We start from the raw sequence: 20,185 nt of genomic DNA, 5'->3' as shown, positions 1-20,185 counted from the left end.
GGCAAATATGAATGCACAGCATCCCTCCTTCGTCTGAACTCCTCTGCCTCCTTGTACAACTGCCCAGAAAGATCGGGCCATAATGAGCACACAACAATCAGAGGGTACCAGTCCTCAGGAAAGGTCACAGGTTCACACAGTTTGGCACCAAGAAGTCTCAGGAAGAGGGATAGGGAGGGGAGAAGAAAAATTTTTGGCTGCCCCACCCCATCTCCTCACACTATTACAGCCCAGAGCTCTCTTTCAGATAAAGCCCATGCCTCTCTTTCAATTTTCTTTTTTGAAAAAAAAAATAGCTCTGGTTTAGAAAAACAAAAACAAGCTGTATCTCGGGAACAGACTTCTACTAGGGCAGCAGTTCTCAACCTGCGGGTGGTGACCCCCTTGGGGGTCGAATGACCCTTTCACAGGGGTCGCCTAAGACCATCAGAAAACACATATATAATTACATATTGTTTTTGTGATTAATCACTATGATTTAATTATGTTCAATTTGTAACAATGATAATACATCCTGCATATCAGATATTTACATTACGATTCATAACAGTAGCAAAATTATAGTTATAAAGTAGCAACGAAAATAATTTTATGGTGGGGGTCACCACAACATGAGGAACTGTATTAAAGGGTCGCGGCATTAGGAAGGTTGAGAACCACTGTACTAGGGACTGCGCTAGGGTCCTTCCTCAGTCAGACAGGTCTACCCTCAGAAACTGTCAGAAGTCTGGAAAAGGCACAGAGGCCATGACTCTCCATTGCAGTGACTCAAGTCTGCTTTTTGGCCCTGAACCTGAAGTTTTTCTGGCCTACAGATCCAGCAACACTTAAGAGGACCATCTACTTCATTCCCTGGGACAACATAATTAATAAGCCTGTGGGTCAAAACATTCTTATTTCCACTTGCCCCGGCTGCCTTCACAGTAAATGCAGCTAAGCTCTTGCCTCCTGGAACTCCAGGGTTCCATCACTCCCACCGAAACCAGAAAGCCCTCCTCAATGGCAGCATCTCCCACATTACACTTCCTTCGCCTTCAGAAAAGAGCCAACATGGAGCTTCTCAAAGCTGCAGATGCTCCCTCACCAATACATTTCCCAGTGTCCTGGTGAAGGGAAATCGCCTGGCCCTTTCAGAGGATAAAGTAGAGAAATGGGTGGGAGGTGTTTGAAGGCATCCTAATATTCCTATGTTAAAGAGCTTTGGATTTCTTTCTCTACATTATGCTAGGGAGACTTTGGCATCTCAACCTATTTGAATATAGGTTCCCATTGAGTCTCAGTGGTTCCGAGGATTCTGAACCATCTGGTATGGTAGCTATTATTGCTGATTCCCTGATCACATCCCTAGATATTCTTAGTCAGGAGATCTAAAATGGGGCCCAGAAATCTGCCCCAAGCAACCCAGTGATTCAAGACAGGTGATACTCGGAACAGAGATAGTGTTCTCAAAGCTTAAGGGAAGACTACAGATGGTTACCATGCTTACCAGAAAAATCCAGTTTTCTCAGGAATAACACAACATACATTCTTTTCCAATAAGAACTACAAATCAGGGAAAAGAAAAAAATTAAATGTACCCCTTATCATCTGTTTCTGCTGTCTTAAATGATGGGTTCTCCAACACTTCCCTGGTGAGTTTCCACAGCTCAGTATTAAACACACAGTATATTCTCCTGTCTTCCTCTATCACCATTTTTATTCTTCCCATCTCTTGCTATCATCACTGCTCTCAAATGCTTGCAAGTGGTTTCTATAGTCCTCTTAGATCATTCAACCAATAAATAACAACATCTGGTTCTTCTCATTTTTCCTCTAAGGCAATCCCTTTGGCCCTTAATCATTTTGGTTGCTCTTCTCTGCATTTCCCTCAGTACCAGGAACAAATCAGTAAATCATCATCAGTTAATATATCTAAAGAACCAAAGCATGTTACTGGAAGGTACCAATACAAACAGCAGGACAGAGGAGAGATTGGTGCTCTGAGGCAAAAGCAAAATTCATGATGTTTGTTTGAGCTCAAGACATCACATCTTCACCTCACTCTGTGGAAGTTATAGGGAGCGAACAGAGGAAGGGGAGCTGGTCAGGAGGAGACCATACCCCAATGGGCAGTTATTGTCACTATCTATCTCTCTCTCTCTCTCTCTCTCTCTCTATATATATATATATATATATATATATATATATACCCTAATATGCAAATAGACCAAACGGTGGAACAACTGAACAACTGGTCACTATGACGTGTGCTGACCACCAGGGGGCACACGGAACATGGTAGGCATCGGCCATGGCAGGATGGTGGAGCAGGTGAGCGGGGACGCCAGATCAAGGCAGGGTGCTGGTCACTGTCATCAGGGCAAGCCTCTGTTGGTTACTGAAAATTATTTGCTCCCATGCATGGCGGTCCTGCCGTGCACTTGCACCTACTGCCAGCACTGGCCCTGATTGCTCGGCGCCATCAGCAGGTGTGAGGGGCAGCTGGCAGCCCTGATTACCCTGAAGGCTTCTCCACCTCCTCCTGCTCCTGAGGGGCAATTGGGGAAGCAGCCGCTGCCAGCGGGTGCATGTGGGGCCAGCGCATGGGAGCAAGGGGACGGAGGAGGTGGCGGGAGGGGCCAGGCAGGGGCACAGATTTGGGCTGAGAACCACCCCTGTGCCCACTGCAGCCTCACGGTCCACAGTTCCTTTCCAGGTGCATGAATTTGTGCATTGAGCCTCTAGTTATCTCATAAGTACTCAGTGTATCAAAGAAAGAGTGAGAAAACTGAGGGTAGGAAGAGCAGTAACCATATCCAGACAAGTTCCCGAAGAAAATCTTCAAAAAGAGAGGCAGCAAATAATGAAAATTGACAGATCAACACTAAGTATGATATAGTTAGTTATAACTCTGAGTTGTCAATTTTGAGCAAATTTTTTTAAAGGTTCGTGTTTACAGGAGTTCCTGGATGTCATGAAATTCTGACACTCACTACCCAGAGTATATGCAGATTTCACAGTTGATGACAAAATCCTGCACAAGAGTCCTCTCACTTCAGACACCAGACGCAACTTCAATGGTCCCCAAGCCACTGGCATGTCTGACAAACTGGCCACAAATTTGGGGATTCCCACAACTCCCTCAGATGCAATAATTTGCAAGCATAACTCACAGAATTAAGGAAAACACTATATTTAGGATTATATAGTGTTACTATAAAAAACACAAATAAAAAAATCAGTCTCAAGAAAAGACTCATAGGGTGAGACCTGAGAGAGTCCTAGAAAAAAACCTTCCATGTCTTCAGACATATCACCCTCTCTGCGTACAGATATAAGATTACCCGCCAGGGAAGCTCAACCGAGTTTCAATGTTGAGTTTTAAACTGAGATTTCATTACATACCAGTTAGGCTGATGGACCCATTGGCCACATGAGTAAACTCAGTCTCCAGCACCCTTTTCCCCTCCAGAAGATTAGAAGGTAGGGATGATATCATGTGATTCTAAGTCCCAACTCTCTAATAACATGATTGGTCTTTCCAGCATGGCCAGCCCCCATCCTGGAATTCTCTGGAGGCCCACCATGAGTGACCTCCTCTTTAGCATAAACTCAGTTGTAGCCCCAGGGGCCCACCATGAACAATAAATGCTCACCTATCACTCCGGAAATTCCAAGGTTTAGAATCTCCTTCCCAGGAACCTGGGTCAAAGACCAGAGAAATTCTTTATTGTACACTCAGTGAGAGGAAGTCATAGTCGTCATAATTCCTTTGAGAAAGTACTTTTGGGTCTTTAGACTCCATTTGATAAAATCAGAAATGATAATTCATGTCAACCTCATTGACTGGGGCAAAAATGACCATTTTTTCTAGACAATAGACACTGGCATGGATGACCATTAGTCCCCTGAGAGCAGGGCATGGAAAGCAGAGCATGGAAAGAACTCAGTGTAATTCTGGGGTTTGCCTCAGAAGGTATAACTGCTGTGTCCAGCCTTAAGCTTCAGGGTAAACATCCAACTACCATCACACTGCAGTACACCAGGCAAGAGGAGTTTGATCCAAAAGTGCTAAAGACCCTTATTCTCAAATGTCACAGTCCCAGCAGATTACAATAGAGCCACATTTCCCTGTTCATAATCAAAGCTGCCTCTTCACCATCCAGTAAGCAGACCCCACTGGAACCACTTGTGGTTCCTTGCCTGCCTCCACCTTTCCCTTTGAAAGAGGAAGATAAATAAAGTAAATAAGCCAAGAAATAAGTCAGGCAGACTTTTCCCTCTACATTATAAAGGTGTAGTCCTACCTAAATATTTACCTGAAGAAGTCAAGAATTCACGAAAATGATGAATTCATTCTATTAACAGTAATTTATTGAGCCCCTACTTTGCATGCCAGAAACCGTTCTGGGTGCTAACGATACAGCTGTTGGAGCTCGCAGGGTCGTGAGAGGAGATTAAAACTAACAATAAATATAGGATGCCAGGTAGCAGTGAGGGCTACTAAGTAAGGCAAAGAGGGTAAGAGAGTAAGGCTGAAACTTGGAGGAATGAATGTCTGCTATTTTAGATCGGTAGCCAGAGAAGGGCTCTGTGATGAAGTGACATTTGAGAAGAAGCTGAAGGTGAGAAGAAGCTGAGAGCAAAACTGCAGAGATCTAGGGAAGGCATTCCAGGAAGAAGACACAAGTGCAAAAGCCTGGTAGCAGCAGGTTGGGCCCGTATAAGGAAAAGTAATGCTCTTCATAGAATGTTGATGTAAACAGAACGAGGTTGATAGACTAGAGGTCTGAGAAGTGACCAGGAATCAGATCCAACAGGGTCTTATAGAACAGAAACCATTGTTATCATTTGGAAAAGGAACACTGCCATCATTTTGGCTTGATCAAACATTCCTCACCTCTTTTTTTAAGTGGAATGACCACATATTCAAAGTTAGGAAAAATATGAATGTAGCTACAAAGGAAGATAGAAAAGACAGTTGTTGAATGGAATGGGGGGGGGGGGGAACTACTTCAGAAGATGTTCTTCAAACCTTCATTCAGAAATTCACGTGTAAAAACCCTCAGGAATCACCCTAGCTGGTTTTGCTCAGTGGATAGAGCATCAAGCTGCGGACTGAAGGGTCCCAGGTTTGATTCCGGTCAAGGGCACATGCCGGGTTGCAGGCTCGATCTCCGGTGAGGAGTGTGCAGGAGGCAGCTGATCAATGATTCTCTCTCATCATTGATGTTTCTATCTCTCTCTCTCCTCCCTTCCTCTCTGAAATCAACAACAATATATTTTAGAAAAAGAAAAAGAAAGGGTTGTCAGACAACCGAGCCATAAAAAATAAAGAACTAGCCTTTAAAAAAAAAACCCTCGGGAATCAAAAATATATTCCTCTCACCCTAGCCAGTTTTTCTCAGTGGATAGAGCTCCATCCCTGGACTGAAGGATCCTGGGTTCCATTCCAGTCAAGGGCACGTACCTCAGTTGCAGGCTCAATCCCCCGGCTCTGGTAGGGGCACGTGTGGGAGGCAACTAATCGATATCTCTCTCTCACGTAGATGTTTCTGTCTCTCTCATATCCATATTTCTTTCTCTCTGTCTCTCCCTCTCACTTCCACTCTCTCTAAAAAATAATCAATAGAAAAATATCCTCAGGTGGGTGAGGATTAACAAAATATAGATATTCCTCTCATTTTCCATCCCTCCTATACTGCTAGACTGTAGTGTAAAGCCTATCTTACATATAAAGCATGTGCTCAGAGGCAATGATCAACTTCCTCCCACTCCTGAAATTTCTGCAATAAACTTAGTTCAGCATGGAATTTTCAGAAGCCATTTTTAAAAATTTCTCTACAAAATCTTTTTTGCCTCCAATCATATTTCCTTGGCTACATCCACCACTGAACATCTTAGACAATCTAATCAAACATCCTGAATAATCTTTACTTATCTCCTATCACAGACTTAGAAAGCAAACTTATCAGTCTTATAGCAGTAACCTATCTCACAATGGATTCCCATACAAGTCAAATCAAAAGGAGCAGGGCCAAAGGGAACATGCCACCATTTCCTTTTGGTTTTGAGCATAGAGGATAAAGCTGACTTTCATGGTTGCCATATCATTTGTGACTAAAAGATGCAAACTGATGCAAAAAACAACTCTCCAGATGCAAACATTAAAGTGCTGCAAATCCTTACAGCTGCACATATTAAGATATTCTATTTTTTAACTCTGACATTTTAAACCACCCACTTTCACTCTTATGGCTTACATTTCCATCTGAAGCCTTCAATAAAATAAAACTTTATAGCAAACTAGTAGAACACTAGGATCTAATAGCCTAAACACAGAGAGAGAATGAGTTTAAGGTCCTTTAATTTGCCTTCATTTCCCCATCTTTAAAACAGAAAAACCATTGGTTCCTTCTTGTTGAGGAAGCTTTGGTTGCTTCCTGACATTGAATGGCACTGCCAACCAGCCAGCAGGAGCTTCTTTTCAAGAGCAAGGGGCTAGGGAGGAAATAAAAGTAACAAGCTAAGCACCTTTTAAATCAATCAAGGCCATTTTCCAAGGGGGGTGGGGTGGGGAGGGGTGTTGTGTCAATTCAGTGTCTGGCCCTGCCAAGGCATTAGGAGTGAGTTAATTAAATGTTGGACCAAATATGGCAGGCTAATTTTTAAGTTGATAATTTTTTGTATGGCCCGTGGATGATGTTATAAATATCCAAATGGCCTTTGGCAGAAAAAAGTTTCCCCACGCCTGATATACAGTGACATAATGCGTTTCTCCTGATTCCAGAGTTAAAACCAGGTCATGGCCAGTGAAGGATAAAGAAGAAAAATATAAAAAGGTTACTGCTGCAGATTAAGTTTTCACAGATGTTTTGACTTTGCACTACAATGGTCCAAAAATATTCCTATGTGCCCTTGGAAATGATCTTATCAAAAGACTGAATGGAAAATTTGACCAGAAATTCATTAGAATTCTAAATTCACTTCAAGGAGCACAAAAAGATGACCATTTGTATCAGTTAAGGTTTGACCAGGGAAGTGGAACCACCAGAAATGATAGAGCAGAAGGGATTTACTATAGAGACTTGACCTTTTATAATGTGGAAGCTGGTTTGATGGCCTCTGGAAGGCGGCTGCTCTGTGTCTCTAAGACAAATGGAAAGCCAGCAGGCATTTGGGAAGGGAAGATGGATGCACTTGAAGTAAGGGAAAGGGAGGGTGAGGGGAACCCATGAACATGAGCTGGAATATACTTCCACTTCTCACAACCTCTGAGGCTCTAACTTTAATGATGCAAATGGCTTGCAAACAGATTAACACCCTTCCCCCCAGAGCTGCACACTCACCGCACCAGGTTTCCCAGGAAAGGGCATCTGGAGCAGTCTGGAGGAGCTGTGGACCCAGCTTTAACCGCTCACACCAGCGGCAGAGTATCCAGAGCTTCTAAGGCTGCAGAAGCACTGTAACCTACACCAACCTTCTGAATGGAAACATGGCCATTTCACTTTCACTTTCTAAATCTCTAACCCAGTACAGTACAGGAAAGGAATTTAGTTCCAGTGTAGCTAAAACAAAGCCACCACATCTTGATAAGCTGCCTTCATTTTCCATTGTGCCCTGCCCTGCAAACTGGTAAAAAATAGACACTCTGACAAACCCATTTCTTCATTTCAAATTCAGCCCATTTCTTATTTGAGAAAAAAACTGCGAATAGTATCTTTGTATACAAGCAAGCACCTTTGGAATTACAAGCATTATGCCTCTTTGTTTATTGTTTATTCTTATGGGAATTTCCAGCTCTCCATATGTGTAACATTGATTTATTGAATCAAAGGTAATATAGTACTTTTAATTTAAAAAAAAAGATTTGAGTTTTGCACTAGGAAAGACCCTGTGAAGAGGATGAAAAGGCAATCTAGAGAGTGGGAGAAATTATTTGCCAAGATCTTAACTACCAAAGGACTTGCACTGTATTAAGAACATGTGAATCATGTCACTAGTCCGCAAAGATGGTTCACCAATTAAGGTGATACACCACACTAACAAACAATAAAAATCACATGCTCATCATATACAGATGCAGAATAAAAGACAAAATTCAACACCCTTTAATGACAAAAAAACTTTCAACAACTAGGCTTTGAGAGAATTTACTGCAACATAAAGAACATTTATGAAAAGCTCACAGTTTATCATAATCATTAGTGAAAAACTGAAAGCTTTTCCTCTAAGACCAAGAACAAGTTAAGAATTCCTACTTGTGTCACTTCTATTCGTCCTAAACAGAGCAATGGGCAAGAAAAAAGAAATAAAAGCACCTAAATCAGAAGGAAGAAATAAAATTATGTCTGTTGACAATTGGTATAATCTTATACTTAGAAAATTCTAAAGCCTCCACCAAAAAGTAATTAGAAATAATACATGAATTCAGTTGCAGGATATGAATTCAAATTCAAAAAATCAGCTTCACCCTGGGTGGTGTGGTTCATTTGGTTGGGCACTGTCCTGGTCACCGAAAAACTGCTGGTTTGATTCCTGGTCAGGGTACATGCCCGGGTTGCAGATTCTATTATCCGATATCTGGTAGGGGACTTGCAGGAGGCAACCAATCACTGTTCAACTTTCACATAGATGTTTTTCTCTTTGTCTCTCCCTCTTCTTTCCTCTCTCTCTAAAATCAATAAAAACATATTTTTTAAAAAAACACAATTCCATTTACTATAGTATCAAAAAGAATAACATATACATAAAAATAAACTTAGCCAAAGAGGTGAAAAACTTGTACACTTAAAACCACAAATCATTAATGAAAAAAATTAAAGAATACATAAATAAATGGAAAGACATCACATGTTCATGGATGAGAAGACTTAATATTGTTAAAACGCCCATACTGCCCAAAGTCATCTATAGTTTCAATGTAATCCTTATCAAAATCCCAATAGCTTTTATTTTTAAAAAAATTGAAAAAAAATCATGAATTTCATACTAAACCACAAATATACTGAATATACAAAGAAGAACAATGCTGGAAGCATCACACTTCCTGATTTCAAAATATACTTCAAAGCTACAATATTTAAAACAGTATGGTACTTGCATAAAAACAGACATATAGACCAAAGGAAAAGAACAGAGAGCCCAGAAATCAACCCAGGCCTATAGGGTCAAATGATCTTCAACAAGGGTGCCAAGAATACACAATGGAGAAAGAATAGTCTTTAAAAAATGGAACTGGTGAATGTCCATATGGAAAAGAATAAAATTGGACCCATATCTTACACCACACACAAAAATCAACTCAAAATGTATTAAAAATTTAAATGTAAGCCCTGGAACTGTGAAACTTCTGAAAGAAAAACATAAGGGAAAACTTCATGATATTAGGCTTGGCAATGGTTTTTTAGATATGCCATCAAAAAACACAAGCAATAAAAGCAAAATTAGACAAATGAGACTACACTAAACAAAAAAGCTCTGCCTCTGCATAGCACAAAAAAACAACCCACAGAAAAAAAAAGGCAACCTATGGGATAGGAGAAAAAATATTTGCAAGCCATATCTCTGTCATGTTATTAATATGTAAGAAAGTCTTATAATTCAAAGAACAAAAAACAAATAATCTGATTTAAAAATGGGTGGACATAGATTTTTCTCCAAAGAACACAGACAAATGGCCAACAGATATATGAAAACATGCTAAACATCACTAATTATCAAAACTTAATCATGCAAATCAGAACCACAATGAGATATCACCTCACACCTGTTAGGATGAAGGGGATAAGTGTTGGCAAAGATGTGGAGAAATTGGAACCCTGTACACCAAGCATGTTAAACTCAAAGGCTAACACGGGCCAAATAAATGAGGCATGCAGCCCGTGAGCTTGACATGCTTGCTGTACATTATTGGTAGGTATGTAAAATGGTACAGCCACTATAGAAAACAGGATAGAAGTTCCTTAAAAATTAAAAATACAATTATGATATGACCCAGCAATCCTACTTCTGAGTATATATCCAAAGGTACTGAAGTTAGGGTCTTAAAGAGATATATGCACTTCCATGTGCATTGCAGCATTATTCACAATAATCAAGATATGGAAACAACTGAAGTTTCCAATGTCAAATGAATGGATAAAGAAAAGTGGTGTGTGCATACAATGGGTTATTCAGCCTTTAAAAAGCAGAAGGAAATCCTGCCATCTGTCACAACATAAATGAACCTGGAGGACATTATGCTAAGTAAAATCTGCCATTTGCAGACATTCACTTATGAGGTATCTAAAACAGTCTAACTTATAGGAACAGCTTGGAAAATGGTAGTTGCCAACAGTAGGGTTGGGAGAGACAGCAGTTGCTGTCCAACAGGTGCATAGTTTCAATTACTCGAGAGAAATGTGTTAGCGTCTACTGCACAGCATTGTGTCTATAGTTAACAACGCTGTGCTGTACCCTTAAAAACTTATGGTGGTAGATTTCATATTAAGTGTTCTTACCACAATAAAAATACATACATACACACATACATACATACATACATAAATAAGTAAATAAAATTCGTACAGTGGTTTTAAATTCTCTAAGATCTTTGTTCACACAGGCCTAACTTAGATATAGTTATAGTAGTCTGAACATACGTACAAGGCCCCTTGGTGTTTTTACCGACTCCCTAAAATAAAAATCATAAAGGCCAGTGCTTGGTTCACACTGAATAGCTTAATAAGTGTGATTTTCTGTGCCCTTCCTTGCAACAATCTTAGAGCTGTGTGGGTCTAGGATGGTTTATGTCATCCTTTATACATGCCTGGCTTTAGGCTATTGCATCAGTTTCACCTCAGATGACTGTGTAAAGGAAACGTCCAGGTCTTATTTATTTATTTATTTATTTATTTATTTATTTATTTAAGTGTGTTATTATTGATTTTAGAAAGAGAGGAAGGGAGAAGAATAGAAACATCCATGAGAGGGAATCATTGATCTGCTGCCTGCTGCACACCCCCTACTGGGGATCATGCCCACAATCTGGGCTCCAGGTCTTATTTAAATCAACACCTATGAGTACAGAAAGTTTGTTTCACTTCTGTTTCTGAAGAGGCACCCATCCCTTTCTAATTAGTGCTCGGTTGCATCCCAGATTTGCAACAGAATCTTCTCAAAATAATTGTTTTTAAAAGTATACATTGCATAGCCAGTAAGATGCACCATACAAAGAGCAATGCACCTTAGACACCAAGCTGCTTCTTATAACCAGTGATTCCAAGAGATGCTCTCTGCCCATCCCACCCCCAACTCTCCTTCTCCTTTGCCTCTGTTCTGCCATATCCCTACTAACTTTCCCCTTCATCAAAGGCCTTGCTTCATGGTCTACTCAATTCCTACACTCCTCTCTTCTGCCCCTGCTATCTCTTGCATGAATTTAAAAAGAAAGGAAGGAAGGACCAAAGAAAGAAAGAGAGAAAGAAAGAAAGAAAGAAAGAAAGAAAGAAAGAAAGAAAGAAAGAAAGAATAAAAACTTTTTACAAAGTCAAGAAGTGAAAACCCACTTCCTCACCCTCCACCAACTGGGCAGAAGCATTTGGCACTGACCTTTTCTAAATGGAAAATGCTCAGACCGGGGACCTAGATGGTCTCCGTGGCAGTTGTAAGTCCTGCACACCTCATGCTGTGAGCTTCCACACCTTAAATTAACCACCAGCCCTCAGTGTAACAGAGTAAAAATCAGGTCAGTCTGGAAGTTAAACATTTATATTTGTGCCATCTTAGCAGATTTTAAAGAAACACTCGGAAAACTGAAAGTACTGAGCAATGCTAGCTGGAGGCCAGGGTGAGGTCTCTTGACAGGTGTCTGATGACTGAGAAAAGGAAACCATAGCAATTGGCAACAATTCATGGGCTTTTGACTTTCAGCTGAAAACCAAAACCACTTTCCAAGGGGACAAATGTTTATGAAATATTCTCTTCAGAGTCAAATGTGCAATTTCCTCACCCCCCTTAAAACATTAAACTTGCAGTGGAAATAATTAAGTCAAAAGCCCATGGGTTGTTGCCAATTGCTATGGTTTCCTTTTCTAAGTCTTCAGAGACACCTGTCAAGGGACCCTCGCCGCCAGGCCCGGGCAGGCTTTTCAAACTGCGGATCCCGTCTCAAATAATCGTTACCATAAAGAAGGGTTCAGATTACACCCGTTGGAAAAGGCTCAGAACGCTGATGATACAGAACCAACCTGATTTCAACAGTTTTATCCGACACATTACCAGCTCCGATGCTGAGTCAAATCAGAAGCGGCCGAGTCAAGCTCATGATGTATGAAATAGCACTTCCCTCACAGCAGCCCTTCGCCCCTTCCGTCTGAAGCTAGCTCTCTTTGAAATTCAAGAAAATCTCCACCCTACAAAACACTGGCGTTCCCTCGGGTCCCCTTTTACACGTTATCCACACCAGAAATGCTGAATCATGACTCCGAGGTTGTAAAAGAAAAACTATTTCACTGGGACGCCAGGATCCCCAGAGGCTCCCACGCTTCTGCATTCCTTTGCTTTGCACCTTTTGAAGTCTACATCGGGGTTCTTTCCGCAGACTGGAGAGGTTCCGGGAGCAGCCCAGCTGGGGGCCGGGAAAGATCCTCTGCGCGCTCCCCTGCTCCTCCCCAAAACTCAGGCAGCCCTAGCAACTCAGGGGTCCCGCCTCATCTCCTCGGAACGCGACCCCTCAGGCACTGACAGTCCCCATCTGCAAAGCTGCCTAAACGCCGAGAAATTCCCAACTCGGAAGCATCGACCATCACAGCCACCCATTCGGAACTCCTGGGGCCCCGCACTGGTTCCCCCTGACCCCGTTCCAGCAGGGGTGGGGGGTGCGGAGACAGCTCCCCCAGCCCCTCTCCCAGTCTTGTTCAGACAGACGAACCCGCCCGGAGCGCAGACTCTTGAGAAACTTGATCCCAACTCCCCAGCCCGCGCCTCCCGAACTGCCCGGGAGCCCAGAGAAGCGGGACCGAGGTCCACGGAACAGAGCGGCGTGGAGAGTCTGGAGAGGAGCGAGGCGTGGAGGGGAAGGGGCGGCAAGAACAGAAACGCCCCCCAACCCAGTCCCGCAACTTCGCCCAGCCCGCGTGGGGGGAGTGAAGAGATGGGAACCGCGGCGAGCGCGAGGTGGGGACTCACTTGAAGGTGAGGACGCAGAGCGGCCGGTAGGACTTGTGGCTGGTGTTCTCGGCCATGCCCTTGCCCCAGAAGTCGTTCGTGAAGATGCTCCAGCGGAGCGGGGTGCCGGGCCGCAGGTCGGGGTTGTTCACGATCGCCCACACGTCGTCGTGCACGAACTCGCCCTGCAGGGAGCGGCCGTAGCACAGGCAGCTCGCCCCGGCCAGCAGCGCCGCCGCACCGGCCGGCGCGAGTCCGCAGTCCCGCCGCCGGGAGGGCGCGCGGTCCCCGCCGCCGCCTCCTCGGGCAGAGCCGGTCACCACCATCGCGCCGCCACCGCTGCCCTGGCCTCTCCCGGGCGTCTGGCATCCTCCCCGGCCGGGGCCCCGGCGGCGCGCGGCGGCTGCCTGGAGGTGGGCTCGGGCATGATGCGGCGGGCTCTGGACCGGCCGCCGGCGCCCCGCGCTCCGCCGCCGCCTGCGCCTCCGAGTTGGCCCAGCTGCAAATAAACAGCAGTCCCCCCGCCTCCCTCGGCCATCGCCACCTCCTCCGCACCACTGCGCATGCCCCGCTCGCTCTGGCCGCCACCACCCCCCCATCCCGGGACTGGAGCCGCTCACCCACACACACCCCGGCGCCCGCCGCCCGCGCCAGGCTCGCCGCCGCGGTCTGTCCCCGGGCGCGGCGTCCCGGCGGCGAGAGTTCGCGCGCAGGTGGAGCGGGGCTCGCGGCGCTGAGCCGCCCGGAGAGGCGGGTTCCCGCCTGCCCTGCCCGGCTCTGCTCACTCCAGCCCCTTTCTCTCCTTCCCCTAACGGGCTGGGGAGGACCTCATCTGGTGGCACCTCGGGCCAGGGCGGGCTTAGCTGGGGCCCGAAATTCCCGCGCCCTCCCTCCTCCCCCCCCCCCAACACCTTACCCCCACCCCCCGACGGAAAAGTGGCCGCTGCCTCCCGGGAAGTCCCCGGGTTTCAGCACCCCGGACAACAGCAGCGCCAGAGCCGGGGACGCGGGACACGCTCTCCCGCCCGCACCGCGCTCGCGTCCCGTCGCCCTGTCCGCACCCCTTCTGTCCCCCACCCGGCGCTGCAGCCGTGGGTGGAGGGGACCCCGGGGAAATGAGTGTCCCAAGCCCCTTTCCGAAAAGCAGGAGAAAGCGTCTCCCTGGCCGTGGGCTGCCTGCCCGCCCTGCCCGGGCTGTCCAGAGGCGCCACCGGCTGTTTTCCTTTACCCTCCGTCGGTCTGCTCGCACTTATAAAAGTCCCAGGTTCGATATCGGTGTGGGTCTGGACGCTGAATTGGCTTTTGAAACATTCTTCCTCGTAGTTCGTTGTTGTTTTTTTTAACTGAAACTCTTGAGGTAATACGGGAGGTACTGAGCAAGTTACCGTTTTCTCCCATCTAGGCTTATCACTTGGGTCTGATTATTATATCCTGGGTTGTGGGGCGTGTTTGTTCTGTTCCTGCTAAATCAATAGATTTAAAACAAAACAAACCCCTGTGTTAAGGCCTCTGGCGTTGGCTCCCAATCTTCCTGTTTAATGAACGGTTTTCTTCTTAAAAATTACTAATTTTAATATGTAAATAAGTTAGGTGATGAGTACTAGAAGTTCACCAGGTTTGAAAAACCTGTTAACTCTTTGAGGCTCCTTGTAAATTTTTATTGCTGTGGTTAATGAGATTACCTGGGATTTTATAATTCAAATAAAATATAACTTAAAATACAAAACGTGCCACTTTATTCCCATCTTTCCAAACTTTTTAAAAGTTTCCTGGACCTAAAAAAAAAAAAAAAGTAAAATAAAAGATACTGTTCTTATACTGACTCAGCATTTGTGTGACTCTTTACTTCACTAATTTTTTTTTAACTTAAAGGTCTATCTGAATAGTTGAAAACGCAATAAATTAAGACAAATATCCCAAGGCAGGGTGCATTTCATCCATTACACTTCGTTTTTTGGTGACTTGAAAATTAGTGACTGAGTAATGTTTTCATCCTTGCATCAAAGCATTTTGACCCTTGGTAGCTTTAATATCCAGACTCCACACACACCTGAACACACTACAGCCTTTCCACTTTGCCTGCCAGTAATTTAATAAAAATATATGAAGGGTAGGCAGCCCCACAGGAGTGGCTCAGTTGGTTGAGTGTAATCCTGAGCACCAAAAGGTTGCCAGTTCATTGCCCATCAAAGCACATACCTGGGTGGTGGGTTTGATCTCCAGTGGGGGAACTAAGGGAAAGCAACTGATCAATGGTTCTTTCTCACATCAATGTTCCTCTCTCTCTCTCTCTCTCTCTCTCTCTCTCTCTCTCTCTCTCACACACACACACACACACACACACACACACACACATGCTGAGAGAGAGAAAGAGAGAGGGGAGGGGAGGGGAGAGGGAGAGATCTTATGCTATAATGTGCTAAGTATTGGGCTGGATGACCAAAGCTGCTCAAATTGTGTGTGTGTGTGTGTGTGTGTGTGTGTGTGTGTGTGTGTAAGGTTAATACCATAAAAGTCTAACTTCTATTTTTAATGCTCAATGATCTCTGAACTTCTTTTTGGCCTCCTGCCCAAGGGGTGCCACACTTCTGCTGCCTTTACCACCTCAGGACTTTGGTGTCCACAATCTTGCGGGTGATGGTCTTTTGGATGGGTTGCATACAGTGCTGCTGTCCAGGGCATCATTATGATTAAAGTTCACACCTCCTTCTTGCAGGCAGCGGTAGGTGGCACTCTCAGCCTCCAGTGTGACCTTGATGTTCATCAGGGCCTCCTACTCCTGGGCCAGCTCTGACTCCAGGTGCATTAGGATCCTGTTGAGCTGCTCCGTCTGCATGGCATAGCGGGTCTCTACCTCCCACAGGCTGTTTTCTAAGCTGGCCTTCAGATTTCTCATTGAGTTCAGGTCGATCTCCAAGGACTGGACTGTATGTCTCAGGTCCATATTATCTCAGCTGCTCCTATCTCAGCTGCTCCTATCTCAGCAGTCTGCGAGGTAACCACTGTGGTGCTCTCCTCAATCTGTTGGGACCAGTACTTCTCTAGCTCCTCTCGGCTCTTCCAAGCCAGTTCATCATATTGAGCCTGGATGACCACCATGTTCTTGCTGAGGTCCTGAGATTTGAGGGCAGCCAACTTCACAGTCAACCCAGAGTTGGCAATCTGGTTTTGTAGACCATTTACTTCCTCCTCGTGGGTCTTCATGAAGATCGGCTCCTCCTTGAGAGCCTTGATCTCTGTCTGAAGCTGCAGCCGAGTGATATTGATGTCATCAGTGACCTTTCGGAGCCCATTGATGTCACTCTCCACAGATTGGTGCATGGCTAATTCTGTCTCATACTTGACCCTGAAGTCATCAGCAGCAAGGCAGACGTTATCAGTCTGTAGAATGATGCAGGCATTGTCCACCGAACTTGCAAAGATCTGAGCCTTTGATGGTCTTGAAATAATGCCCCCAGTCTCTAACCTGGGGTCCCTTCTTGTCCAGGTGTTCCCGATTTTGATCTCCAGTTTCCAATTATCAGCCTCCAGGCTTCTCACCCTCTCTAGAAAGGAGGCCAGGCCGTCATTCAGGCATTGTATAGTCTCCTTCTAGCTCTAGATGCCCCCCTATATCCAACAGACCCCCAGCCATCCCCACAGCCAGGCCCCTGTATCCTCACCCACTCCGCACATTGCTGGAGTGGGACACAGAGATCTGGGAGCCCAAGCCCCAGGTATCTGCATAGATGCTGGCCACGCTGCTGGCTGGCCTGGCCCAGTAGCTGAGTGACTGCAGGAGCCCAATATCTAGTAGTTTGAGGAGAAACTGGAGCAGATACTGAAGCTCATGTTGTTCAGAGAGGAAGGCGAGAAGCCAAGACTCAAGTTCAAGCGGCAAAGTCTAACATTCTAAGTTAACAGCTGGGTTGGATAGTTGGAAGCTGTCCTTGCTGAAATGATAGCATTCACAATAGGCCAATGTATCAATCCTTACCTATAATTAATAAGGCCTTTCTAGAGACAATGTCTTACTCTCAAAGAGTAACTCTAATCATTTATTTTTATAGACAGCAGAACTTTTCTCCCTCAAATCATCCTCAACTCACCCTTGTAAGAGGCACCGCTCTGCCCACCTACTTCTTATCTGAGCTATGTTGTTTGTTTGTTTGTTTAAGATGAAATGGTATCAGAGTTCTCTATGACAATGGGAAGAAGAGAATGAGGATCACAGCTGGAACTCCAAAAAGAAATAGAAAGGGGAAGGAGGACATAAGGGAAACCTCTAAGAGGGATTCCATATTTCTGAGCACAGAGAGTTCATTAAGCTTCCCTCTAAGTTCAGTGGCATCTCAATTCTAGTTAGTACAGATGATGAAGTTTGGATTAATTTACTTAAAAACAGTGAGATACTTCAAAGTCCCTTTAAGGACAAACCAATAAGTAAATACTTTTTGAAATTTGACATATCCTTTGCAGCTCCATCATTTCTGACTCAATACTGCTCTGTGCTACAGGAAAATACTGTAAAAGTGTTTACATTGCTGTTGGCCCATTATCCTTTATGCCTCTCTTATAAGGTGTAAAGCACTCATCTTGACTAATGAAGGGGCCCAACAGGAAATTAGATTGAATTCTTGTTATTTAGTCTCTGATTATTTTTAAAGGGGTTATAATTAGAGCAATACTACTTTCTAAGACACCTTTTGTCCACTCAGAGCAATTTAACACAAATTATCACCAAAGTGCCTCTCTGAGGCTCATACAGATTAAGTCACTTATACAGATTAAAATGGACCAGATTCCTGAAAGAAATGAGGACACAACTAAAAATAAATCAAGGGCAAATAGCTATTTTAATAAAACCAATTTCAAATTACTACACTATGCCTTTTTAGTCTTATATACTTGTTCAGATACACCCTATATAAAGGAACAAATGCAATGTTACAAAGGCAGAAATTCAGGAAAAGAGCTGATAACATAATTTATATTAACAATATTTTTTGTTGTTTAGTTATTTAACTATTACCAAATGTTAAATAAAATACAGAAAACTAGAAAAACGAGAAAATTAAAATACCTTAGCCCCACCACCCATGGGATCTATTGTAGGGCAGTCAACCTGCACTTTAAGAATCTGGCCCAACCTGGCTGGCATGGCTCAGTGGCTGAGCATCAACCTATGAACCAGGAGATCACGGTTTGATCCCCAGTGGGGGGTGTGCAGGACACAGCTGATCAATGATTCTATCTCATCATTGATGTTTCTCTCTCTCTCTCTCCCTTCCTCTCTGACGTCAATAAAAATATTTTAAAAATAAATAAATAAAATATATTTTGAAAAAAAGAAGAAGCTGGCCCAGCACCTATTGCAGAAGTACGGGACAGTCTGGGGTGCCATGTGGTCTGAGGGATGGCTGTGCCCAGCCGTGGACCCAGTCTGGTTGCAGCAGCCACAGGAAAGAAGAAGGGCCCCTCATGGAGGTAAACTGACTTCCCCTTCCATCCTCAGAGCCCATCTCTGTGGCATCTGCACAGAATTAAATAAAAGGCTAGCAAAAACTCACTGTGATCTGATAATTTCTGACTCACAGGCAATAGATTTGGTCAGCAAATTACTATAAGATAAAAGCATACACATGTGCATTGTAATAAAGCAAATCAAATACTTACTAGATTTTTCAAAGAGTTTAAAGTCTCCGGTTTGGAAAACTGCAGCTGCATTGCAAAGCAAATGTCTACAATCTTAGAAACAGAAATTAAAATTTAAGATTATTGTATACAACAGGGGAAAAACAGTATTTTCATAGAAATGAAATTTTAATTATATACATCTTTGTTTTACATTTTAGTTATATACAAATAAAAATTCCACTTCTGGTGTTAATACAGCCTCCACAACTTATAGAAAATGTCAGAGGAAACACTAAAATTCCAATTGTATAAATTAAAATTAAATGCAGACTTACACTAAACTGATTTGTATAAAGTTAATTTTTTTAAGAAAAAATTTTCCATCAGAATCATCAGCTCTAGAAGTACTATGATTTATATTTTTAAATAACTTAACAGAAATTTACCCCAGGGTTGTCACAGTCTACGCTTAACAGCTTCAGGATAAGATCAGCAGAAAGATGCTGATTAAAGAGTAGCAACATAAGCCCTGATTAATAGCATTTCCTGAATTTCATTGTGTAAATATTCTTACCATGGTCGATTTCATGCTACTGTGGTAGGCAGTTAGACAGACAAGAGTAAAAGGATACACCTGGAAAGCTGCTGAATATTCTATTCAGACCTTCCCCTGGGACCTCCCCTAAAATCTCTCCCAGTGCCTTTCCCTACCCCCACCCTCCAGGTGCATTACCATTAGCTTCCTCACTCCCAAGCTCCAAGTGCCCTTCCTTTACTTCTATAACTTATTTCCTAAACCCATTTCTTCCAGGAATTACTTTTTCTACCTCTGTGATTTACCAAATAAATGTTCTCTTATGGTTTGGGTCTTGGCTCTGAATTCTTTCCTAGCCAGAACTCAAGTACCTAGGTTACTGAGCTCAGGTCCGGTCTGACCCCACCAATCTAACGCCTTGTGCCGTCCTGCCACCTACAACACTACCACTCTAATGTCACTTAGCACAGAGGGGAAGAGATGCACAGTAGCATCGTTCTACAATATTTCATCATACAGACATAGTAGTTGTAAATTAGATTAAGAGCATATTAATGGTAAAATATAATGCATAATTAGAAAATAATGAGTTTTGAGCATTTATTATTTTTGTTTAATCTAATTTATATAATTATAAGTTTATATAACTTATTTTTAATAATGGCTGTGTTTAACACAAGCTTACAAAATTACTAAATATTTAACAATCAGCTTTTGTGAACTGGTTATGAGTGGACTCTAGCACACTATCAGATGAAATAAGATTGGCCATTATTGGTATTACTAAAGGCTCAGTGCATGAAATTCATGCACGGAGAGGGGGCGGGGCGTCCCTCAGCCCGGCCAGCACCCTCTCACAATCTGGGATCTTTCGTGGGATGTCTGACTGCCAGTTTAGGCCATATC

At 43.7% G+C, this 20,185-nt stretch overlaps 1 protein-coding gene and 1 pseudogene across 2 annotated transcripts in view; both read right to left on the bottom strand.

Moving 5' to 3' along the window:
* The window catches only part of TMTC1 (transmembrane O-mannosyltransferase targeting cadherins 1), a 239,531-nt gene extending 226,016 nt beyond the window's left edge, over positions 1-13,515 (bottom strand). The window contains exon 1 of the mRNA XM_081083700.1: positions 13,150-13,515. Coding sequence (XP_080939826.1) covers positions 13,150-13,454 — 305 coding nt within the window. The 5' untranslated portion in view covers positions 13,455-13,515. The remainder of the gene's footprint in view (positions 1-13,149) is intronic.
* A 2,210-nt stretch (positions 13,516-15,725) lies between these two features.
* On the bottom strand, positions 15,726-16,959 carry LOC308513950 (keratin, type I cytoskeletal 18-like; annotated as a pseudogene). The gene has a single exon. The product of its transcript is annotated as a keratin, type I cytoskeletal 18-like (transcript).
* Between the last annotated feature and the right edge of the window lie 3,226 nt (positions 16,960-20,185).

This window comes from Myotis nattereri (genome assembly GCF_964212035.1).
Source record: "Myotis nattereri genome assembly, chromosome: 2".
In the NCBI taxonomy this organism is placed as follows: Eukaryota; Metazoa; Chordata; class Mammalia; order Chiroptera; family Vespertilionidae; genus Myotis; species Myotis nattereri.
This window is presented reverse-complemented; position numbering and strand designations above follow the sequence as displayed.